The sequence below is a fragment of the Pleuronectes platessa genome, chromosome 2, assembly GCF_947347685.1.
Source record: "Pleuronectes platessa chromosome 2, fPlePla1.1, whole genome shotgun sequence".
Lineage (NCBI taxonomy): Eukaryota > Metazoa > Chordata > Actinopteri > Pleuronectiformes > Pleuronectidae > Pleuronectes > Pleuronectes platessa.
Genome location: NC_070627.1, coordinates 5,593,168 through 5,618,564, shown reverse-complemented (window position 1 = coordinate 5,618,564; position 25,397 = coordinate 5,593,168). Strand labels below are relative to the sequence as shown.

Genomic DNA, 25,397 nt, shown 5'->3' with positions numbered 1-25,397 from the left:
ACAGTGATAATATAAAACATTTGTACAATATTTTCATATTTCAGCCTTTTACCACTTTTGTCGTATTTAACTGTAAAGTGAATATTTCAGGGTTTTGTGTCTAATCTTCAGTTCTTGAAAATACCTGTCAAACAATTATATACAGTCATATTTAACAGTGCAAGATTATTGCTTGGACATTACCTAAATAATTGCCAATAAATTGAATCATCAGTTAACCAATACGTCTCCGGTATCCATGTTCACAGTGGGTGTGTTTTGGGCGATCTGGTGGTCACGTGACCACATTATGCCGGACAACACTCAAACATGTCATGGCTTCATAAACACACAATCTAGATACACACATACAAAAGATGGTACAAATAAGAAATATATGAGGCGACAAGCTGCTGAGACACTTTCAAAGACACGGTGCTGTTTGATTGTTTGGGCTGCGATGACTAAACAGACCAAACGAGTGGAACCTGTGTCGTTGATCCTGAGGAGCCGGCAGCTCATCACTCAGCTGCTTCTCCTGGTCTGATCACACAGGTCATCTGACGATGCTATGGCAACTTCCAACACAACTCAACTGTCTCAGTTCATCACACACACAGACAGACACACACACACACAAACTGAGTCGTATCCCCTACTAGCACCAAACCATGGAAAGAACAAATCATGAGAACGAGCATTTTTAAATACCTTTTTTTGTCTTTAATGTTTTTACAAGCGTTGAACCTGCTCTGTAGGTCTGGAGTATTACAAGCATGTCTTGTTTCTTGCTCAGCGAACCTGGCCATTTGCTTTTTAAAGTTGCATTTTTTCGATTGAATGTATCTGGTTTGATCGTCTGCGTTTGTTTTTCGACAGTTCTGTGGACTGACCTGCATCGCTTCATGAATGCATACCCCGACCTCTCGTGAGGTGTATGTACATATCAACGCAGAATAGGCCGAGGCTCTGTGGTTATCAGGAGGATGACCTTTGACCCCTGGCCGTCACACACGGACATCGGTGACAGTTCCTGTGCATCCATTTGATTTTTATCTTTGCGTCCCCTTCATCCCAAATAACTTTGCTTTACCCTGTTTTAAACCAAACAGTGTGGAGTCCGGGGAGGCCATTTCATTTCATTATTATTTTTGTTATTATAATTAATTATATGTTATTTCTGTTCTGTTGTCGTGAGCATCTGCAAATGTTAAATAACTTTCATATTTGCAGTCCTTAAAAAAATAATAAATTAAAGAGTCCGGAACCTATGTATCTTAAGTCTCTTCTTATAAAGTAACAAAAGAAAAGTAAGTTAAAATTTAAAACAAAAATATTTTCTATGTATAATACAGGTATTTAGTGCTTCTGCCGTTGGAATCCAAACTCAAAATGGCGGCATGTTTCAGAACCGTACCGCAGAAAAAAATTCCAGCCGTAAACATGTCGTCCTGCTCACGCACCCATTTTGAACGTTTGTTCTGCTGTAAGGATGTAGTTCTACTACGTCATGTCCCCCGGGGGTCTCCCCTCGTCAATTATCTTCCGACTCCTCCTCCGCCTCCCGCAGCCAGGTGAAGAAGGCCGTGACGGACTTAAGGGCCACGCCCTTACCCAGCTGCTCGGCCGGGTCTTTGCTCGTCTCCCACTTGTAGAACGCGTCCTCGGAGATGACGTCCTCGTCGTAGAGACAGTCGAAGAACATCCGGAGGAGGTCTGGAGAACAAATACATGTCAGTCATTGATTCAGCTGTTACGAAACTGAAATAAATCTAATTTTTCCGTGAGGTGAGACCAATTCCTAATGTTATCAATTCACTTAATGCGATTTGTATCTAGATAAGAAACAAAAAATGTATGTATTAGAAATAACTGAAGACGGCATTGTGTTTTGTAAAAGTTATTTGGAGTGATGTTCCTCAAATGAACGAATCAAGTTAATGTCAGTGGAGAAAAAATTTGAGATTCAAAGTTTTATTCCAAACTCTTCAAATGTCCTTAAAGTGCTTAAAAATTAACCGCAATATGAAAATTCCATATAACAAGGCGAAGTTCTTCTGCTGATGAGAATCATGTGACAAGGACTAAAGCTCCAGAAAAGCTACTAAATGGACCTTGTAGTGAGATTGAACTGTTGCACTGGTTTGATCACAACTGAGAACTTGTTACTAGGGTTGCAAAGGGGCGGAAAATGTCCGGTAATTTTTTTTTGAAACTTTCCGGAAACTTTCCATGGGAATATTCAGCTCGGGAATTTTGAAAAAAAATATATATACGCAAATTAAACTCTGAGCAATAAAAACATCAGTCAAATCTCTATTTTAAAAATGTATGGAATGCAACACACGCTGCACTTTGAATTTCAACCCTCCACTGTGCATTTCTCCATCACATGCACAGATAATTCCCAGGATCCTTCACACTACAGCAGGGCGATTGAGGCATGCTGTAGTGTGGAGGACTAGTCAGGTAAGTTTAGATGATATAACTGGGGGAAATATATTAACATGCTGATTGAGGATTGTTCATCTGTTCATCTAGCCTCTTTCTATTCATTTATCCATCCATTGTAAAATATTTTTACAGACGATTCCAATTGGCCAACTATTTATATCTCAGGCATTGCTTTAGTGTTTTTTTACAAGCTTTTTTTCTCATCTTATTCTACAGAACACTTCCACGTGCACGATCTCATGTCTGGAGACATTTCACCCCAGCCAATGTAGAAGGAAAGGCTGTGTGCATTTGCAAATACTGTGCCAAGACCTATGTTGAGAATGACACAAAGATGCAGAAGCATAAAGTCAAGTGCCCAACGTTTCCTCAGGGCTCAAATCAGCCTATGACAAAACAAATGTTTATATTTATGTCTATATATGACAAGGTAAATACAGTTAGTATAAATTACCCACACAATTTCCCGTTAATTCCCATGGAAAGTTTCCAACTGTGAATATTCCCGGAATTTTGCAACCCTACTTGTTACACAGTTTATTCTTAAGAAAGAAGAAAAGGGATGATGTGTGAGTTTCATTTGGAGTGAACCCTGACGCAGAACTTACTTGGAGGCTGATCGAGGGCGACGATCAACGACTGAAGTGCATAAAGTGCTTGCAGCTGTCGCTCAGTGTCTGAGTTAAGGTACTTGAGTAATACAGGCAATCTCTTCTGAATGAGGGCCGTGTCCACTCGACAGTTGGTGTTATCTACACAGTGAAGAAGGAGGCAGAGTAAATTCATTTGCTCGGCAGAGAATAAATATTGTAATCAGCGGTGCGATTTGAGCAGAGGAGTCTTTGCTCCGGCTGGTGGAGAGCTTACCTTTCACTGCTGCCTTACACACAGCCGTCATCAACGCCCTCAGGAAGTGAGACGAGCTCATCTGAGATTCATCCAGGTTCTCCTGAGAAACAGAGAGATCAGAGGAGGAGGAGGAGTAAAAACACAGGGTCTGTCAAATTCACAAGAATCAGCTCAGAAGTGATGACACTGAAGAGCAGTAAACACAAAGCCCTTTTCAGACAGGACCTGAACGCGAATTGCCCTTCCCACATGCACAACCCTGCCGGAGATTCTCTGCACAGTCGCATCAACAACAAATCCTCCGCATTATTCAGGCCAGAGGTGGAGCAGCCGGGTGCAGCAGGCAGAGGCAGGAAGTGAAGAATTAACTCCGCTGCAGAAATCACCACAAACATCTTCCTTGGTGTCTTCTACATGTGTGGCGCCGTTTTTTCAGATAGAGAGAGATATTTGTTTGTTTGTAAAATGTGTATTGTGAAAAACTGAAAATATATAGAAAATGCAAGGGTTACGGGCCAATGAAGAACGTGTGTGGACAATTTGATAAAGACATAACCAGACATATTAAGAGTACTGATTTCTATGAGTGTGTAATTTGGTGGAGACTGTTGGGCCTCAGAGGAGGTACGTGCTCTAATGGGTGCTTTTGGTTTTATTTATTATTTATATTTACCAGATATCGGTGCGAGTTCAAAGTATGTAGATGTGTAATGGACGTATTTCTGGTCTTAAACTGGAGCTTATGTTTTCATTTGTTTAGTCAGTTTGTCAGCAGGATTCATCAAAAACTACTGAAAGGATTTCCAGGAACGTTTGTGGACCCAGGGAGGAAATTTTTTGGAGCACAGGTAGATCCAGGAATTATATTGATGAGATATTATCAACAGTCGTGGACCAACATCATGCTCAAGGTCCAAAATATAAGTATATTCAGTTACTTTACAACGAGGTGTAAACTCAGCCCCACTCCGTCTGCCATTCAGGATTTTTACCACTAACTCGCAGAGACTGGTTGATTTCACTTGTCGTACCTCCACCCAATCGAAGATCTGCTCGTCACTGGCCATGTCCTCCAGCAGGAGTCTCTCCAGCTGTTGTCTCAGCTCCTCGGGAGACCAGATTCTTTCGGACAGAGTCGCCTCAGAGCTAGAGGCGTCCGACTGAAGAAACTGGAGTTTCTGTTCGAGGGGAGACAACATTGATATGGTGAGGAAGTATAGAAGAGAAGGACGGCGTGGAAACAATACAAAAAACATTAGAAAGTTCTTATTTGTCTCAATTAGTTAAAAAGTATTCAAACAGCTGATAGATGGTAACAGAGGGTTTCCCGACATTGATATTTCTTGGGCCTTGATGAGTGTTGACCTTCATCACTGACCTGTTGTGAGATGAAAGCCTGGACATCCTCTTCCTCCGGCAGAAGGTCAGTCCAGTTGAGGCCTGATTCTTCCCACAGAGAAGCCACAGTACGATGGCCCTGTGGAGACGAGACCGGACAACGTCACAAACCTATGCTCTGAAATGTCTTTTCTATTACGTCTAATTTACAGCAGGGAGAAACATTTCATTCATAAACTTACTTAATGAATTAGAAAATATTTGCTTCAAATCAAAAGAGCAAATCAGTTTAAAAGTTGATTTCATTGAGATTTTTCATTTACTGGTTTATAATAATTATAACAGAATTATAATAATAACACTGAATGAATAATACAAAAAAATGCTACAGTGAACTCCAGTGCAGTGCAACAGTAAAATATTTCAATATAGATTGTATACAAGTCAATAATCTATGTGTATTTAAATTATATCTACAGCTGAGTCACTGGTTATAATCCACCTGCTTCATAATGAGAACAGGTAACAGGAAAAAAGAGTGAAGAACAGACTGAAGTGTTTCTTACCATTTGTTTGCATAGTATGAGCAGTATTTCAGAGATCAAGATCCCAGCTTTTCCCACAGGAAGCAAAGGTTTGCTTAATTCACTGTGAACAAACAGAACATGACAGAAATTTAAATAAATCTTGAAAGTCTAAGCAGATCTTCACTTCATACACAGCTTAGTTTAGAGCAGAGTTCATCACAGTCAACACATTTGTGGTCTCGTACCTAAAGAGCTCTCTCATAGAGAAGCCCCCCTCCTTCAGCACAGGGCTGAGCAGCTCGGCCAGGTACAGCCAGATGTGGGGAACGTCGATGGCCATGTCGTCCGCTTGCTCCAGCGTGTCTGCAAACCTGGGAAAAGAAACAAGGACTTTGTGGTTAGGAAAAAGAGCCGCTCTGAAACACGGACCAGCATCGAATTATTGAGCAAAAACAAATGAGTTCTTATACTCAATTTAAATTCAATAAGTTTAGAAGCAGAAAATGTTTACATGTTCCCCAAAGAAATAAATGAATCGTTGGTAATGTTTCTTAAAGTTTGATAGTTGATAGATTTGTAAGAACATAAGGAAAACCCGAAAATACACTGGAAATTGGCCACTGTAAAGAAGACATTTTGGGTCTTTTATACTAAATAAAAAATTTGATGTAAAAACAGTCCATTCTAGAAGAGAGATATCTCTATTTCCTCGTATCAACATAATTATAGGTTTAGAAAATAATCAACAGGAAGATAAATGGCTGGACAACATAAAATAAATCTATTTACTATAGTCTTCTCCACACAGGGTTCAAATGAACTCTTAAGTAGAACTGAGCAGGGGAACTGACCCTTTGTAGAACTGGGGTTTGGGCAGGATTCCCTTCTGCGCCAGCTGGAAGAGGAGCTGGCCCAAGTGGTCCCGTGTGATCTGACTGCGCTCCAGAGTCGACTCCACCCCCACGCGTATGAAGATGTGAGACTGAGAGCCCAGATCAAGTTCCACCACACACTGAACTGCCTCCTGCAACAAAACAAAGACGCATGTTCAAGACTTATACTTTAATTCTTCCCTTTAAGAAGGTTTATTCTATGAAATTGAAAAGAAAAAAAATCAGTTATCAGTTGACTGGATCTCATCACCTTGAAATCTTTAATGTGCAGGAACTCGTCGATGATGGACTTGGACTTCCTCTCGATCTCCTCCTCAGACCGAGCAGGTTTCTCTCTCGTCTGGACAGGCTCAGGTTTCACTGTCGATGCAAATAAACAACCACAGTCACAACAGTGTGATTAATGGCAGAGAGTGAATGTGTCAGTATTATCGTCCTGTCTGTCCGGTGTTGGACAGCGGCGTGCATCTCACCAGGCTCTCGGACTCTGCTGCGCTCTGGCTCAGGTTTGTCCTCGGTGACACTCGGTCTCCGGGGTTCGGCTCCCTCACGCTCCCTGTCTCTTCGCGGCTCCTCCTGGGCTTGACTCTCCAGCAGCTCCTTTGAACTGCTTCCCCTGGTGAACGGACCAGGCCGTACAGATGGCGGTGCAGAGATCAGCGGCTTGTCGCTGCGCTCTCTGCCTGTACTGCTACGACTGGTGGGGGACGAATGAACAAAGAGTGAGGAAGGATGTCAGTGTAAATGAGAAACTCTGAGTATCAAGCTTTTCAACCAATTTGGAACCTAAAGTTAACTTGCTCCTACAAATTATTTTCACTGACCTAAACAAAAAACAAAAAAAACCCTAATAACAAAACTGATTTATTTTCAAATTCAATGAAAACTAGTTAAGCAGAGTTATAAATATAATAAACCAGGAGAGATAAATATCAGAATCACAGAGACACTCTCCTCATGTTTCAGAGAAACCTAACACCAACAGGATTCTTAAAATCAGACAGCGTTGTCATCTCATACCTTCCCAGAGTTGTCCTGGCGTCGAAGTCTGGGTTCTGTGGAGGAGTGGTGGAGGGTTGAGGTGAGGGGGTGGACTGCAGCGCTGAGAAGCGGTTGACGCCCGCTGTGCGTGAAAGTTCTGTTACAGAGATGAAATCATAAGAAAGATAAGTGAAAAATAACGATTGTGGATGATCAGAGTCAAGGTCCAGTCATTAAGAGGAAGATACGTCACCTGACCCTGTATACAGGATATATTGTAAGTTACAGTTTTATATCAGGGTTTCATCAAGTTACATTTTAAAACCTTTTTAAGAAAATAATGAAGGAAATTCTCGTTAAACGGAATAGACATGAAAGACTATCACACTCCCAGATTTCTACAGCTAAACAGAGAGGAACAGTCGTAACATTGTGAAGTGTGTGACACCCTGTCCTCGCAAACTCTAAACAGCTACAAGACTCCGGATCACAAGACAGCAGGTCATGTAGTGTGAACTGCACAGTGATCCGACATCTTTAAAAGTCATGTGGTGTGACCTCACCTGAGTCATTGGCCTTGGCTCCTCCACTGCTGCCCTTCCCCCATGTGACTTGAGCCCGGGGGCCCAGCTGGATCTTCTCGTCCATCTGAGGCTGCAGAAAGAGAAGCGATGATGATCACTTGTCACATTTCCAGAAATAAAAACTACAGATGACAATAGTAGAAAATCTGAAAGGAAAAGTCTAAAGGTTTAGACTGAAATCTACAGGTACAGATTTCCACTATTCCATGTTCTCAAAATGTCCAGCAGAGGGAGCACTAAGCTTCTTTCCAAAGCACTGTCTGAATTCTGCATTGCCCAATGTTAATCAAGGACAAGTCCCAGCTACATTACTGCATCCATACCATAAGTTGTATTTTGTAAACATGAGGTGACCCAACGGCTTAGTGAACGAGTGTGCTCCCTGTTCTACATTGAAACATGTCAGAGTGCGTCCAGCAGGTGGAGATCCCACAAAGTCTGTTCTCCTTCTATTCTGCAGTACCTCATGGATCCTTTGTGCCACCTTTGCACTGCTGAACATGTAAACTACAGTAATGTAGATCAGATGGGAGCAGGGAGAGTTTGTACAAACAGCCCGGTTGTGCCGATTCCAAGGATTAATCATAAACAGTTATGGGACCCGAGTTATCTAACCCCATGTACGGTTTTCCAGCCAGAGAACAGAAACCACGGACGAGGAAGTCTGAGACTAAAATGGAAAAACATTTAATGAACACGAGACGAACATGTCACAACACGAAGAACCAACTCACAGCTTTATCTTAATTACAAAGCTGACGATGTTCGACCGAGATGGAGTTTTCAAAACAGCCTCCAGATTCAGCACAGACCATCAGGCACAAAAAATGAGGCTCACAACTTTTCACGTTGTCTGTGGTTTCTACTCAGAGGTCACTGCTGATTTCACAAAATCTACTATTTTCAAATTCTCTTGTTTTGATAATTTTTTTACTATATTAAACTCATCATACAAATCATTATGTTTATCGTTGAATTGATTTACTCGGAATTGATGGGTGTGAAATAGTGGGATTTCACACCCTTAACTGTTTAAGTATCGACCCAAGTTGATAAGTTTAAGGAAGTTTAAGTATCGACCCAAATACCCCTGTAATGAGTCTTTTATCAGTAATAACAATGTTCAGTATAAAATCTAAGGAGCTTGTTAACCAATATCTGTATAAATCATAAAATATTATACGTTTCTGATTGTACAGCATCCTCTTAACAAGTCCTGACTCTACTTTAGGTTCCAACTTTAATTCAAATGAACATTTCAAATCTCTAAGATCAAACTATCATAATCAAAATTTTCGCTAGAGTAATTTTAATGTTTAAAGTCTGTAGCCAATTCTCCAGATTTTACCCAGAGGTCACGTCTGACAACGGCTTAAGTTTCCATGGAACACAACCAGTTACCAATAGGTTGTTGTTTGTCAATCTCCATGTGTAGAAATATGAGCAACTGAACTATGGGGGACCGAAAGTAAATAGCAGCTTCATGTCTCCTGTGTGAAGTGCTTGTACAAACCTCACAGTAGAAGGCAAGAAAAAGGTAGAATGGTAAGATCTGCGTCGATCCTCGGAAAGCTCATCTCACCTTGGAGATCTTTGGGATCTTGTTGGGGTCGATGGTCCTGCTGTTCTTCGTCATGGGCACAGTGTTCCAGGTCTCCTCTCTCTGTACTCGCTGATCTCTCTGCTCTCTCTGCTCCCTTGGATCTGTGGAGACACACCCACACAAAAAAACAAGAAACAAAACAGGGAAATACAGGTTTACGATTAGTTCACAGTAAATACAGTGGAGTCAAACGGCTGTGAAAGTGGCAGACAGAGTGACATTTCTGACTGTTTTAGTGGCATGCTGCGTTACAAGATGAAATATTATAGGTCAGCTAGCAGATGGGAGGGAGCTAGGGGGCTTCCTGTCTGCTGTTGGGCACAATAGCATCTCTGCAGGCTATAGGGACAGGAAGTCTACAGCCTGGCTTCCTGAGTCACTATAGCTGTGCCGATGTGATTCTAAGCTTTAAAGAGGATTTAGACTGCAGGCCTGACCTGGCCGTCTCTTGGTGTCCTTGGAGAGCAGTGCCTGCTGTACTTTTCTCTGCTCCTCCTGCTCTTCAATCTTTGCCTCCTTGTGGATCTGCTCGATGGTTTTCGGACCCTGGTCGGCTCTTCTTGACACCCAGTTGTGCTGAAGAAAAAAAATATGTACAGAACCACAATGACTTCAAACTTGAATCAGATAGATGTGTTAAACAGATTTCTTTGCTCTTTATCTTTGACGATTCAAAGAATTTAGTAGCATGTGTTGGTTTTATCACACAGTGCTGATACATTTTAGCATAAACAGAGGAATCAGTCAATCACAGAGGAATATTCTAATGACTGGGGACACACTGATGAATTAATTAAAGATCATTAGTGATCACGTCTTCCTCAGGTTTCTTCCATTTTTCCCTGTTCAATGTTTCTATGAAAATGTTCCCTTTCCGTACTGAGGGCCTATGGATAGAGGCTGTTGTGTGATGTACATTTCATGCAATAGAAATGAAAGTTAAAAGCCGCCTAATTTTGCAGTAATTATGTTCCGTACATCGATGTGAGGAAAAGACTACACATTCATCTGAGTTTGCTGTGTTTGATGATATTTTTCTCAAGATGAAAATCCATCAGAAAGGACTCATTTACTGGTGGTAAGAGCTTTTTAATCACCATCTCAGGATCATATCGAGCTTGCAAGTACCTAATTGGGATTTTTCGTCCTTTGCGAGGAAGAAGAAGTAAAAGTGAGATGGCAAAAAAATGGCAAAGACCCACTCACCAATCTCAGGTCTATAATATCCTGTAACATGAACCGTATCCGAGAAGACGTCTTCCTCTCTTTGACGATTTTTTCCATCTGGTTAAAATACTGATCCATCCGAGGCTGGTGAGACACAGAGGGAGAGAGACGGTTAATTTGAGACATGAAGGTCATGTTCAGTATGTTTCCATTCAATCTAACAGACAGCAAACTGCAGATATTATTATTCTACAGAGTTGACAAATAATCCAGTTTGAGGACTCCGGCTGAGTCCAGCTTGGAGTCACTGATTGAGGCAGAGCCGAGTCGGGACACTGAGGGGATATTCCCGTTTCCTCATAACCTACATGTAAGCAGCTGCTGTGGGATTGAATCACATCGGAACTTTTTTCTTTTATGTCTTGGAAACTGTGTCAGAATCACCTCCTAAATCACTTATTTGACACGTGCAGAAGAATACATCTTGGTGGGATGACAGCAGAGACATGAACTGATCTTCGACTGCACTTATGTCAAAAACACTGCTGACAAAAAGTTCTCATCACATCTTCATCCCTGCAAACAACGCATCGCTCTTAATATTTTATTTTGAAAGGGAAACCAGCCGCATATTATCCTGTAGAAGCTTTCAATCTGTAGCCCTTCAGACCTTTCTAAAACCGTTATAAAATAAATTTAAGATTTATGTAAATTTTACTACCACCAACTCACCTTGGCCTTCTCAAAGTCAAGGTCCTTGCCGATGGTGGTGAACAGCCTGCACAGACACTCTAAAGATTCTTGGTCATGGTTCTTCAGCAGCTTCACCACGCAGTCATGCATGATGGCCTCCGTTAGCATCTTTAGCTTGAAGAGTTCACCAATGAACTTTATGTTGCCGATGGATCGCCGCCGGGCAATGTCCTTGGCCTGCTGCAGCTCTACCTGAAGTCGGTCACGATCCGTCTAATGGGACCAAGGAAACAAACCTCTTGAACAGAGTTGAAACAGAAACTAAAAGATGTTTCGGTAAAGATCCGGCGTCACACTTACCGATGCAGCAGAGTCCAGCTCCTTCTGCTTCCTCTCAAACACCACATCATCCACCTTGTCTTTCTCAAACTCCTTCTGACAGCGGTTTAGCAGCAGTTTGCGAAAGTTCACTGTGTTGTTGGGTTTGTCAGTGGTGGGCACTTTGAGCTGCACATGAACAGTAAATGGAATGAATTCAGTAGTGAACATAAGCATTAAGACAAAAATAAATAATGAACTAACCCTGCAGGTTTAACTTTTTTTATATATCAACCTATTAACATTTTCGTACCTGGATTATTTTGATGTTAATGACTAATATATGTATGATTATGGTTATCAAATGATGGAAGACAGAAAATTCAATAGTTTCTCTAGAACTGTAGTAAATAGAGTCTATAATTAAGGATATGCACGTTGAATGAATTGTTTTTTAAAGGATTATTTCTGACTCCACAATAAATAGTGTCTGTCGTCTGGTATAGACTCTAGAGACATCAAAACAATAGAACTACATCATCCCACTGTACTGGATTGTGTTGCTTTTCAGAGCATTATTCTGCATCAAGGCAGAGCTGAATATGAACCAATCTAAACAATTACATTGCAAACACAAGACTCTCTCATTATAAGGTCGACACACTTCTCTGCTCAACTAAGCGACCTGCTTACCGTGACGAGGCAGCGGCACATGTTCCCGTAGGCCACCGAGAAGCTGGGCTCGTCGATGGCCTTTTCAAACACCAGGTCGATGACTCCTTTGAGCCGCTCCTCAGTGTCGATGGTCAGGTCCGTCACCTGCTTCATCAGCTGGTTGAACTTCTGAGGTGTCAGCTTGTTCAGGATGCTGCGGACCTTCTTGAACAGGTCCTGAGGGAGTAGGTCATAACAGGTACTTAAACTCTGAGGTCATCGATCACAAACACCAATCTCTCACTCCACCGGAAAAACTAGTCCTGTTGTAAAGCTGGTATTGATGATAAAGGCACGTTTCTCAACACAAGTTGGGAGATGAAATTATGTCAGGTCATTTTATACTGTGCAACATTAAATCATTATGAAGTAATACGGTAACTAAATACTCTATACAATGATTTTCCTATATTTACTAGGGCTGCAACTAACGACTATTCTGATAGTCGATTAGTCGTCGATTATTGAAACGATTAATCTACTAATCGGATTAAGAATGACACAAATTCTCAATTGCTCTTATTTAGCAAACAGCTTTTAAATTTAGATTGAGGTTGTTTGAGGCATGTGATGACTGAACATAAAGACAATAAAGATCGATACTAAAAAAATTATTATTTTAATAAACTTTGCTGCATATAACAGTACTGTTGACACAAATGCATATAAAAATCAACTTTTGTCCATTTAAAACCAAGGACAGGCAAAGTGCTCATAAAAAAAAAATCGTTACACCCCTAGTATTTACAGATTTAAACAATATCTTTACTAGAATTTACAATACTTTGAAAATCTTCAATCACATACACTAACATAAATTATCAAAATGTTTCTGTATATGTCATTTCTATATATGCCCATGGCTTTGTGGATTTCAGATTGTGTATATTTGGTCGTACCTGTGTTTGGTTGGACTCTGGTTCGGCTGGGAGGCTTTCCCTCTTCATGCCTGGTTTCCAGGCATTCTCTGATTTCTTCAGCTGAACATCGTCGTGCACAGACAGGGTCATGATGATCTTCCTGGGTGGTGGTCGCCGCGCCCCAAGGTTTATAAGCTTTACACAGGAAGAAAGGGAAAAACAGTATTACCATGACTCAATATCTTTTATATTAGCCAAAATAATGGATTTTCAATTCCAGTGTTTATGTTTGTGTAAGTTTTGGAAGTAAGGTAACAAAAATATAATTTAGGTGACACTCGCTAACACTGCCATGCTGAAGGTTAGGAGCAGCTGGTCTAAGGGGTAAGAAGTCATCCTGGCTCTCACTAAGTTCAAAAGTTTGGCCTTCCTGTAACTGCATCCATTCTTTGAACCCAGCAAAGCTCTCGCCTTGTATTTGACAAAAATAAAAATGCTGTATAAGTCTATTCAATCTTCTCGCCTGATTCCTGTGAAGAAAATGAATAAGCCAATTTCCCCCAAAATATTGTTTCTGATCAACCAGATTTTGACCCATGCAAAAGCAAAACCCTACTTCAATATCTCAAGAGTTTTTCTGTGTTGAATTAACCATCATAAGAAACTCAAATCCTCCAGAGATCACCGACCTCTAACAGAATTTTCTAAATTAGGAAAACATCCTCTTCTTAAAAGCGGGATGTTATCAAGTGTTGACCGAAACAGAAGCTAGAAAGTGGTGGAGTGTGTGTGTTTGTTTCTTAGTTACTTACTGGAGCGCCTCGTCCTCCCATCATCTGTCTGCCAAAATCTGCAAAGGCAGGTGTGAAATCAGGTCCTCTGGAAATCACCCGAGATTCCGGGACTCGGGATGGCAACTTGTTTTGGTTCATCTGCAACACACACACACACACACACACACTCACAATGAACTGGACAGCAGGGGGAGCAATGAACCCCCAAATAGTAGTGGGCAAAAAGAGTCTGGTCTGAGAATGTGTGTGTGTGTGCCCGCACGTTCTAACTCAGTGGACCCTTAAAGGTGACCCTTGCTGAATGACAGTCATATAGCAAATTACCAGCTCTTGCTTTATGTATTTTTACTCTACTGGCAATAAATTAAACTGGTTTAGTTCAGCGAGCTGCTCAGGGAGAGAAGTCAGAACCAGATGTTTAAGAGAGGGAGGGAGGGAAGGAAGAAAGGAACGCGGGAGAGAGTGAGATAGTTGTGGGGGAGGAGGGAGAAGAACAAATCCAGCTCTTTGTCCTTCAGCCGTCTTTGACTTCCTCTAAACTCCTTCCCAGTGAGATTTCACCATCTCCCACAGAGAATATGAGATGGTGGCATTGTACCAATCAAGTGTTCGCCAGACTGGTTGTTCTTCTGAGAGAGGTGGGGGAGGGGCCCATACTCTCAACACTGCCAAGTGTGACATAATGGCAATGGGATTTTAATCAAAACAGCATTTACTGGGCTATATGCTCCACCCATACATATGTGGGGATCAGAGCAATGGACCTAACTCTCTGTGGTGCATCTTTTGTCCAGTGCATGTAAAGAGAGGAGAGTCCAACAAAGCCTTTTGCTGCAAGCCAATAACGAAGAACAATGCATACACTCTACATTAGAGGTGCAAATAACCATTACTTTCATTATTTATTCATTTTATTTATCATTTAAAAGCCAAAGTTCTCAGCCTTACTTCCGCAGAAATTACCACTACAGTTTTCCAGAGCTTAATGGTTTTCAAATTGTCCAACTATAAAGTTCAAAACCAAGTGAAATAAAAGATCAGATTATAAATAATCACATTTTAGCAACTGGAGACGCAGAATCTTTGACTTTGTTTACTTCATGACTGATCTACTCACTGTTACAGCTCCAAATAATAATCATTTCTGTTTACAGAAGCAAATAATGACACTGTGGGAAAAATAGACGACAGCAGAACTTCTACAACTCCCTGATCGATAGGATCGTGTTTAGAAACATTTTTAACAAATAGATAAATTAATCTTTGTATTTTTTAATGCGAAAAATGCCAAACGCTTACTACTTCTGACTCAAATATGAGTAAGAGATCACAAATGGAATATCTTTAGCATTCAAACTGATGGTCAGAGATAAAAACAAGACTTAAAAACATCTGGCTCAGGGAAACCGAAGAGCTTTTGCATTCATACAAAACGTCCTATCTTTATTCTAGAGCGTGGTGTTTCAGTTTGAGAGCACTCAATGATTTCATATTCAGACTTTGTGATGCTTTCATTCAAAACCCTGCATCTCACTCCATTAGCCCCTGTTTCAGCTTAGATTTCCTGCACTCCAGCTTTTGGCTCCTCTCCTCGCGCTCACACTGCTTCTGAGCATGCGAGAAATGTCTCTTCTCGGATTTCACCTCTGTTCTTGGATTTTTTTACTTCTTCTGGACTTGGATTTGTTTGGGCAACAAGTCTGTCACAATTTCCCCAACCAATAGGGTGCAGGGTGTAGTGCTGACAAATGAAACTGTCAGTGTCAAACGAATGTCCTGCTCTCAAACTGAAAGACTAAACTCTTGAATAAAGAGTTTACTGTTTAAAATATATATATATTTACAAGGTCACCAGACAATTCACTCGCCACATTCCAGTTCTATAGTCACATTCACGTTTGCCATTGGGTTATTTCCATTCATTGATTTTTTAACCCTCGGCTGCAATAGGTTTAATCACAGTGTATACTTTTGTCTAACAGCCTATGCATCTATGAGTGTGTAACATACCTTGTCTAGCACCACGTCACTGATTGGTGGGAGTCCCTCAGGCTTCTGTATGCAGGCAGGCTTGAACTGGAAGCACAACAGGAAGTCCCTGTTATACTGACGCTTCCCACTGGGATCGGCCAGGTCTGGACAAACAAGAGAGAGTGAATATAGTAGCTTTACACACTGGCAACTCCAAAAGGCAGAGATAAATTCAAGTGCTGCATTTGGTAATTGTCCAGAGAATAAGGTTTGTCTTTACCGTCTATATCCTGTGTAGCTCCTGTGGAATTCTCCTTGTCCCCAGGGGTGGCTCCGCTGTCGCAGCTCTCCGTCTCTGAGGTGTGGCCCGCTCCGTTCCTCATGGGCTCCATCTCAGCCTCACCGTTCTCCTCTGGGACGGCGACTTTCCCGTCAGCCTCTGGGCTGCTGGCGGGAGCAGGGGTGGATGTGAAGACTGTTGCTAGAGCCACAGGGCTGTTGCTCAATGGAGCTGCCTGCAGGGCCTGGTCTCCAGCAGGTTGATCCACTGACATTGGCTTGTCCTGTTGAGGAGGCAATATTCAGTTTTCAGATCCCTCATTATTTGTCAGTAAACATTTTCCTTTTAAATCAATGTGCAAGATAATAAATTACCAACAGCTCAATGGCTGTTGTCATGTAGTACTGTGTCTTGAGGGGGATTTAAAGTGCAAAGACAATTATTTCACAGTAATCCCCGTCAGGTGTCCAAAGTTTTCGTTTTCGTGTGTAAACCTAAATGTGTTTCTCTGTACAATGTGGAGGGCTACTTTTGTCATACTATATTGTTTGCACTATATTTTGTCATATGAAATATCCTTAAAATGTTAAGAATGGAAACGTGCATTTCTGCATAAACAATAGAAGTTTAGTGTAACATTAAACAAATATTTTGTTAATTACTTTCTAAGTAACCGTTTGTCTGTTCTTGTCTGTTATTACAAATGAAAAAACAACTCAAATGATGAATCATTTGAGAAAACATTGCTGATTGGTGTTTTTTCAATTGGCAAATTGACTTATTTAAACGAGAATGGCACTCATACAGCCATGGTATAACAGTCCCATTATGAAAAACACTACATCCGCATTTTTATCTACACCAAATTGCACACACTCATAAATATCAGGCACCTAAACATGCTTGATCTATGAATTATTCTCAAAGAAAATCAAAGAAAATGGTGAAAAATGCAATCACACAATGTTAAAGAAAATGAAAGGTCTCATAATTTTGGTGTAGATGACAGGACAGATCCAGGATTTTGTTTTTCATGGTTCATTCCCCATCTCTCTAAAATATATTTTTGCAATCAATTGTGTAGTTTTAGTGTAATCCTGCAAACGAACAAGCAAACGCCGACAAAAACATAAGCATCTTTGCAGCTCAGCTGTAGGTACGCTAACTTTATAGTGTTTGTTCTGTGTGGATAAGAAGCTGTGTAACAGCCTGTTAAACCTCCCATTTGTCAGTATGCAAATTCTCCCACAGCTACGAGGCCAGAACCAAACAATAAAGGAAAGGAAATGAGCACAGGACAGAGCTTGATTTAACAGACAGTGGGCCGGCCGAGGGTGAACATGATGGATAACTCCTTCGATGTCGTTCTCAGAAGATAGAAACACCACAAAGTCATTTATGTCTGCATCCCCAACCACACATGTGGAAAAATGTTTCACTTGAACTACTGCCTACATCGGTGCCCCTCCTCTTCTCTCTCAACCTCTGTCTCACTCCTTTGATTCTCAGTCTTTTATAATGAGATTTCAACAATTTGGGAAAAAAATATGGTGACGGGTGAATATCTCATTCAATTATTTAAAACACAATTTCTTGGCTGTGCATAGACAGACTTCTGACAAGAATACACATACAATTGATGATATATACTTTGAAGCTCGTATTTTCTTTCCCCCTTTTCATCCAGTCTTTTTTTTTTTTTTTTACCTCATCCTGCTTTTGAGGTGCGTCTCCAGCAGAGATCCCTTCATTTGGTTTCCTCCAGGTCTTTGGTATCGCAGAAGCCGTCTGATTTACTGCAGAAAACACAGAAGCAGGAACGAGCGGTTAGTCAGTAAACAGCAGAACCACAATGGATTTAGAAGTGAAGTTTGTGTCCCAAAGGCAGCGATGACAAGAATAATCGTTCTGTATCCTGAAACCTTAAAACCGCCTCTACACATAAAACAAATATAAAATGCTTTATGGTTAAGTTGTTAGGTCGTCATTGCCTTGATGATTTAAAACTCATTCATCTCAGACCAACGTTAAACAAACAGCTACAAGCACAAAGCGTTTAACAAGGTAGAAAAAGAGGGATAAATAGAAAAGAGTACGTTTCCCCATTGAGTTATTATTGTTATGGTTTCCAGGAGGACATACAGCTGTTATTACCGACACAAATGACACTCATTTAAAACCCATTGGTATCTTACAATAAATAAGCTCTTCAAATTCCTTACTTATGGGCCTATAAGTATTTGCTTGTTATAATTTATAACAAAAACAGAAACATGATGAAATAATAAAGCCCGTAATAATTACATTTTTAACGGTGTGTGATGCTACTGCATGGACCTGACCTAAATCTACTGATGCTGAAAACTTTCAGTTCTACCTATCACTTACTTCTCTGCAGCGGAATCTGTGCTACCCAATTTCCTACTGTGACCCTTAGTACTTTTTTACTTAACTTAACTTCGTGGAGCATTTATATACATTCATTGGTAACAGAGTTATGTGTTAATTTTACAGTTCCTGAAATGCAACAAATTAAAGTACCTGTTGTGGGGCTCTTCCTGATGAGTGCTTGATGCTGGGACTCTGTCTTGCTGTCAGTAATGCCACCTTGTGCCTCCAACCCTGCTCTGGGTACAAGGTCTTTAGTGTCTATGGATTTGCTCGGCTCGTCAGCCTCTGTTGTGGCCTGCACTAGAGGCGGAAGGCCAGGGGGAAGCATCACGGGCAAAGCTGGGGCCGGGCTCGAGCTCAGGGTAACTGGCACCACAGCCACAGGAGCCATAGGGGCCAGCGCAGCAGCAATGGGAACCTGTGGCCTCATGTCAGAAGGCAAAGTTTCAGAGGAGGCTTCTCTGTAAGCAGGACTAGAGGCTTGGGGCTGGAGTGCAGCAGGGGGCATGAGAGAAGGCTCATGGCCCGCTGTCTCCAGCTCAGTCCCGGACTCGGTAAGGCCGTTCAAAGCCGTGGGGGCTGCTACAGACAAGGCAGCCAGAGTTCTTGGGGCGTCTAAGAGAGGCTTGTCTGTGTTGGGAGGCTGAGGTGGCGCCAAAGAGGGTTTCTGCTCCTCGACTGAGGACAAGTGAGAACAGACTGACTCCCTGGCTGAGGGACGTTCACTTGAGTTGGCCGCTGTAAGTGTGAGATTGACAGGGGTGCTGAGCGAGGCGGGGAGGGGAAGCTCCGGTTCACTTGCAGGAGGAGTGGGCTCAGCTTCAGGTGTGTTGTCCTCCGGTCTCTCCACGGGGGCTTCAGGCTGCACAAGCCCAGGTGAGGAAGACTTCTGGACAACTGGCTGCAGTTTTGGCGCATCATCTGGAACAAGGAAAAATACAGATGACTACATGTCTTCAGAATTCAATCAGCAAAAGGTAATATTTGTATCACAAACTACACATAAGAGTAATTCACATATAAGTAATGTAATAAAAAAATATAAATCTGTTTAAAAGCTGTGACATTGATGACTGTGACAGTTTCAAGTTCAACAAGCCAGACAGGGACTTTTTTTTTTTTCCGTCAACATTTTTGTGGAGGTTGCGAGTGTGAAACCGCAGCAGGAAGACAGATAACATAACGCACTAGAAAGGTTCAACCTAAGTTCAAGGAGCCCTGCTGACATCACAGTGTACGTGAACCGAAAGTGAAAATGTTCAGTGTGCAGAGAGTTCAGTTGAAAAACTTTGCTGCTCCAAAGATGATATGGTCTGGCATTGGAGGCAATGACAAAGCAGTAAAATAATACTCAACTTATTCGAGAGGGTCTAATGTTACATTTTTAGAATTGGGTCATTTCATGCCAAATCATCGTACTTTTATGGCCAAACAGTTACAGATCTTAATTAAATTGAATGTGCTGATTTGGTCACATGAGACACACATGGACCTGAAATTTGACATGTAACAGATCCTAATTAATGGAGATATGGGCTATACAAGTCAATTATTTAGGGGAACTCTGACTTTGACAGATCATATCTCCTTTAACATGAGAAATGTTTCACATATCATGTTAAAAGCTCTGGGGTTAAAACTGCCTTGCTTAGATTGTTAAGAGTTGCACTCCTTCCTGTTAGGATCTGTGGAAATAGTTAAAAAGAATGGTGAGAGTGTTGGGGCAGACCTGGCCCTGGTTTGGTGTCGGAGGCTCCTTTTGTCAACGGCAGCTGATGTTGGTGCTGCTGGGGCTGTTGCTGTGGCTCTTGGAGCTGCTGTGGCTGTTGGGGTTGCTGTGGCTGTGGGGGTTGCTGTGGCTGTGGGGGTGGCTGTTGGGGCTGATGTGGCTGTTGCTGTGGCTGCTGTGGCTGTTGAGGCTGTGGGGGCTGTGGGGGCTGCTGTGGATGCTGGGACTGTTGGGAATGCTGGGGTTGCTGTTGGGGCTGCTGCTGTGGCTGTTGAGGATGCTGCTGTGGCTGCTGGGGATGCTGTGGTTGCTGTTGCTGTTGGGGCTGCTGCTGCTGTTGGGGCTGCTGGGGCTGCAGGGACTCCAAGGTGTAGCCTCCAGTGTGGGCCTGGTGTGGTTGAGGAGGCTGCGGCTCTGGAGTCTGGCTGCTGCTCAGCTGCTGCGATTTGAGGTAGAAAATGTGAGGATAAGGAGGGTGTGGCCATAAAAACTAGCAACACAGAAAACCAGAAAGACAGGCACAGAGATGAAGGCAGAGCGCATACAAACAGATAAACAAACAAGCAAGCCCAAATGACGGATTAAGCAGACAGTCCAATGGGGGTGTGGTTAAGAAAAAGACAGGGGGGAGCCAGAGAGAATGAAGAACAATGTAAGAAGGATCAATCAATGCAGAGAAAGGGGGGTTGATACAAAAATTAAAATTAAAAAGGGGCACACAAAGACAGAAAAGAGAGGAAGGACACAGTTAACATCTACAGAAGGACAAAGGGAGAAAGAAGTCACAACGCCCCTCTTCAGAATCCAGGAAGGTTGTCTCGTAGGGTCATTTCATTTATGAATGCAGTTGGCGTTTGTATAGTGGTTTTCAGCACCTGAGCCCTGCTGGCTTCCTTGGACTATGAAACCAGTGTTCAAAGATTTGCGGTGAAAACACGCATCGCTACATATTGATTAGAAGGCCAAACATTTAATTATTTGATATAAAGCTGAAATATGGAACTTTTTATAAATAAATGGATGTTTGTTACGTCCAAACTGTGGAATCAATCAATTCTGATTCAATCTCTCTGTATTTTGTGGTTTACCAGAGTTTTAAATATGGTGTCGAGATGCGTTCTACATCAACCAGCAATGATTGATTTGTTGGAAAAACCCTAGTTACAGAAATTAAGTAGAAAACAGCAACTAGGAGTTTGGACGGGCTGATGGCGAAGAGCCTAGAGGGGTTTTTGTTCTTCCAGATAAAAACATTAAGAAAAATTAAGAAACTTGGCTGAAGTCTAAGTAAGAAATAAATCAATTGGTGCAAAGGAGACATACAAAGCATATGTCGTCAGCACATGTTGCCAGTGTTTGTGTAATTACTCTCACTGCCAGGGGGAGACAAAAGAGCCACACTGCAGGTTTAAAGGAGAGAAGTGAATGGGAAAGGCGGACCTGAGTGAATTCTGTAGAAGGAGCATACACAAAGTACATAGGAAATCTACTGTAAGAGACAGCGAGTGATAAGAAACAGTGACGGGAAGGCAGAAAGTATAAAATGAAACACAGTACTTTGAATTGACTATACAGCTATAAGGAAAATAAAGCGAGAAGTGCTTTTTCACAAGTCATGGCCTCTACCCACACGTCCGAAAATAAATAGTGTGTAATGATGGTAGCAATTACTCTTTTTGGTTATTTTCCAATTTTTGTTCAGTATCAGTAAGTCTTTAATTAGATAATGTCCTGAGCGACAGCCAACAGACATGTAACAGTAGGAGTCATGGTGATCTTCTTATGAGAAAGTGAGATGTGTAAATACCACAGGCGCTGTGCCCTGTCTGTCACACACAGGGTGGAGAGCACAACGGATTAGAGTGGAGCCCTCACACTGCTACCAGGCAACACAAGACATCTCTCCGTCCCTCAGCTAAAGATCCAGGCTGATGAGCTGCCGCTAACTCTACACTACCTCTAACTACTGCGGGTGAGAGATTGGGCAAGCGTGTGAGAGAGAGAGAGAGAGCCTCACCTGGGGTGGGGTGGGGGTAGAGGAGGGGTGACCTACAGGAGGCGTTGAATTCCTGCTCCCTGAACCCCCTGCCATGATCTCCTCTGTGATGTCCCTGCCACCCTGATTGGGGTCCCGGATACGGATCTGGGAGGACAATGACACAAAAAACAAACCTCACTAAAGCACCCACGTCCTTGAAAGATAAGTAGTCTGCCACATGTGTGTGAGCCGTCAGCTGTGTTACACACTGCTAAGAACTTATACATGATGTATCAAATCCATTAACCATGGACACAAACTATAAATTGAAAGAAAACATAAATAGAAAAGAAAATGTATAGAACTTTTACATTTTTCATTCCTTAAAATTAAACCAATACTGATATGTCTATGAAAGGCTCTTACAAGCTGACATTATAAGCAAAACAATAAATTATTCTATGGCTTTGTGTAATAAAATGTAGTTTGTGCGTTATATTCATAACATATTGTAGCAACTAAATCTTAAAGTTAAACTAAATCTTTTCAACTTAACATCTGAACTCAACTGAAATGAACCATTGAGCTCAGCTGAACCATTTGACTCAACTGACCTCAATTCTAATCTATTCATCTCGACTCAACTGAACTCGACTCAACGACTGAGCTGAACTGAACTCAGGGATGTAGTTCCTGGAGCGGCCAACAGGAACTCCTAAGATACTCACTGTTTTCTTCTCACGCTTGGCTGGTGGAGGTTGCTGTGGTGTAGGCACTATGATGGGGGGTGATGGGGGGTACACAGGCTGTCCTGGGTAGTAAGGTGGGCCAGCTGTGGGTACGGGAGCAGGGACAGAGGGCGAGACAGGTGGGTGGTACCTGAGGGGATCTGAATGAGTTTCGGAGAAAATAAAATATATTTTAGGAAAACACAGACAGGCTCCCTGCTCTGGTGGCACATATGGCTGATAGCTAGTGTGTATTTCTGCTACTGTGCGGTGAACTATTTTATAAAATGTGATGTGGGAATAGTGCAGGATGTGTATCTGTGATAGATTAATGACTCACGATATGGGGCAGGGTACTCCCCTGGCCCAGGACCAGTATAGAAGGTGCCAGACCCTGGGGGCTGAACAGAATACTGCTGAGGAGCTCCCACATAGGGTTGACTGTGGCGATACTGCAAGTAAAGAGGACAAGGAGAAACCTATTATCCAAAAAAAAAAACATCAGCAAGGGAAATACAAACATTATACAAAAGTGGTGCACTTTTTCAATCTGTGGTATGATTTTATCTTTTAACATTCCAATAAAATGTTATGCATTTAGTTTTAGCACATTTCTCACACATTCAACTATTAACAAGGATATATACATAAACATGATGATTAATGACTTGCCTAGTTCCCAAACATTTCAGTTTCAAAATTGCATCCACACCCATTTTACCATATGACTGATTAATTCCTCCACAAAGGCAGTTATGTTTTCACTGTTTTACTAAGGTTTCACTCTCACTCTCAAAGGATCTTAATAGAAAATGTAAGCATGTGTAGAGCAGTAATATCTATAAACAGGTGAAATCTCATGTGGATCCAGATTTTGTGAATCAAAAAAAGTACTTTTAGGTAGGTGTTATCATTCAGTTATATCAGAAAATGGGTGCCTTTATAGTTAGCATATCAATTGTTTTAAATCCTACAGTTAACGTGATGTTCCATTCTGACTATGTGTTCCATTAAACTGTATTCACACCCTTTCACATTTTGTTGTGTTGCAGCTAAAATCCTTATCAGTCCAGACTCAATACCTCATAATGCAACATGAAACAGAAAACACTCTCATTCAGAAGGAGAATAGGGGAGTGCCTTGTTGCCACTGCAGAGCATTGTGTAAAATTGTTTCTTGTGGGTAAATTCCTACCCTGCAAGAGGAACAGTCTGCTATGACATCTGAATATGTTGTTGTGTAAAAAACTCCTTCAGGATAATATTTGTTAAGAGCTACAAAATAAGTAAAACAACCTCCCTTCGATCAAGCTCGATAAATTATATGTTCAGCATGAGGATTCTCTAATTCTGAGGAGACATAGACTGAAATTAGTTTTTCTGTTTGAGCCAGCCAGCCTACTAATGTGAGCCGCTCTTTTCCAAACAGACTCAATCAAAGACTCAGTTCCTCTCAACAAACCTGCAGGTAGTGTCGCCATTTCTATCTCCTGACATCAGAGCAGGCAGGGCCAGCCATTACATTAGAAAGGCTAGTGTGATATGTGATCAATAATTTAGCATGGCCCTTGAAGGAGGTTATAAATATTGAAATGGCCCTTGATAGGAAAAAAGGTTCCCCTACCCCTGAATGAGAGCAACCATCAACTGTAAACAGGTCAGTGTGTTTATTTCACCTGTGGGATGTAGTACTGTGCAGCCTGCGGGGAAGGGAAAGGCATGGGTGCCATGGTCATCATGATTGGCTGATTAGTGGGGTAGACGGCTGTAGGATTCTGTGAGCCAGGCCGTATGGAGGTCGTGTTTGTTGGGATGGTGGGCCTAGCAGTCTGCATCTGAGTCCTCTGGAAAAACTGTAGGTAAGATGGGAGAGAAACACAGAAGACATTAAGAACGATCCCAGAGACAGCTGACTCATTTCTGCAGGCTGCCATGCTTTAATCTAAAGTACAAACAAGTTCAGTTTTTCAGGCGACTTCACCATTTGGCCAACACATCTCTCACAGTGAGGCTCCCCTGGTGTTTAATCAGCAGCGAAAAAGAACTAAACAAAAAAGAAACCAGCACCACAGATTTCTCTGAACTCTCATTATTGCCGCAGACCATTCAGACCATCACATTTCAACCACTCGGAGGGATAAACTGCTTGATGCTTTTCAGGCAGATATGCAGCCCTTTAAACTTCCTTTTATGCTTCAATAAACAACTCATAATTACCCTGAATAACTTAACTAAACTTTACAGAAATGTGAATTTAATATTTGAATTAAAAAAACATGAATCAGATAAAAAAACATCTACAAAGTAGGGAGCACAACCCTTTTCAGATACTTTGGTGCTTTGGTTTTTATGGCCATTTATGTTTCAGGGTTTAATTCAGAGAAACTCAAATGATTTTCTGGTAAGCTCAACAAATGCTGCACCAGACTCCACAGCTGTTAAAAAAACGAAACCTGGCGAATGGCTGCAAAAACCTATTTTTGTGCCCGAGCTGCTCAGCCAACCTTTCAGTTGTACTAAAAGTGTGACACGTGACACGGCTGTGTTCATCAAGCAGCAATGTGGC

General features: G+C 41.7%; 1 protein-coding gene across 11 annotated transcripts in view; it reads right to left on the bottom strand.

Annotated features, from left to right (window-relative positions):
- Positions 1-677: 677 nt before the first annotated feature.
- The window catches only part of LOC128446748 (eukaryotic translation initiation factor 4 gamma 3), a 45,251-nt gene continuing 20,531 nt past the window's right edge, over positions 678-25,397 (bottom strand). For 5 of the 11 annotated variants that reach the window (XM_053429655.1, XM_053429647.1, XM_053429649.1 and 2 more), the window contains 29 exons: positions 24,508-24,684; positions 23,172-23,310; positions 22,832-22,992; positions 22,143-22,277; positions 20,126-20,564; positions 18,547-19,317; positions 17,713-17,801; positions 16,006-16,288; positions 15,765-15,889; positions 13,773-13,892; positions 13,000-13,155; positions 12,080-12,277; positions 11,429-11,575; positions 11,108-11,341; positions 10,415-10,519; positions 9,646-9,784; positions 9,188-9,309; positions 7,585-7,675; positions 7,061-7,178; positions 6,514-6,737; positions 6,291-6,400; positions 5,999-6,171; positions 5,393-5,518; positions 5,187-5,268; positions 4,661-4,759; positions 4,314-4,460; positions 3,301-3,382; positions 3,042-3,185; positions 678-1,695 (listed from right to left, as the gene is read on the bottom strand). In XM_053429655.1, coding sequence (XP_053285630.1) covers positions 1,514-1,695; positions 3,042-3,185; positions 3,301-3,382; positions 4,314-4,460; positions 4,661-4,759; positions 5,187-5,268; positions 5,393-5,518; positions 5,999-6,171; positions 6,291-6,400; positions 6,514-6,737; positions 7,061-7,178; positions 7,585-7,675; positions 9,188-9,309; positions 9,646-9,784; positions 10,415-10,519; positions 11,108-11,341; positions 11,429-11,575; positions 12,080-12,277; positions 13,000-13,155; positions 13,773-13,892; positions 15,765-15,889; positions 16,006-16,288; positions 17,713-17,801; positions 18,547-19,317; positions 20,126-20,564; positions 22,143-22,277; positions 22,832-22,992; positions 23,172-23,310; positions 24,508-24,666 — 5,100 coding nt within the window. In that variant the 5' untranslated portion in view covers positions 24,667-24,684 and the 3' untranslated portion in view covers positions 678-1,513. The remainder of the gene's footprint in view (positions 1,696-3,041; positions 3,186-3,300; positions 3,383-4,313; positions 4,461-4,660; positions 4,760-5,186; positions 5,269-5,392; positions 5,519-5,998; positions 6,172-6,290; positions 6,401-6,513; positions 6,738-7,060; positions 7,179-7,584; positions 7,676-9,187; positions 9,310-9,645; positions 9,785-10,414; positions 10,520-11,107; positions 11,342-11,428; positions 11,576-12,079; positions 12,278-12,999; positions 13,156-13,772; positions 13,893-15,764; positions 15,890-16,005; positions 16,289-17,712; positions 17,802-18,546; positions 19,318-20,125; positions 20,565-22,142; positions 22,278-22,831; positions 22,993-23,171; positions 23,311-24,507; positions 24,685-25,397) is intronic. The other 6 variants (XM_053429650.1, XM_053429653.1, XM_053429651.1 and 3 more) reach the window with 3 other exon arrangements.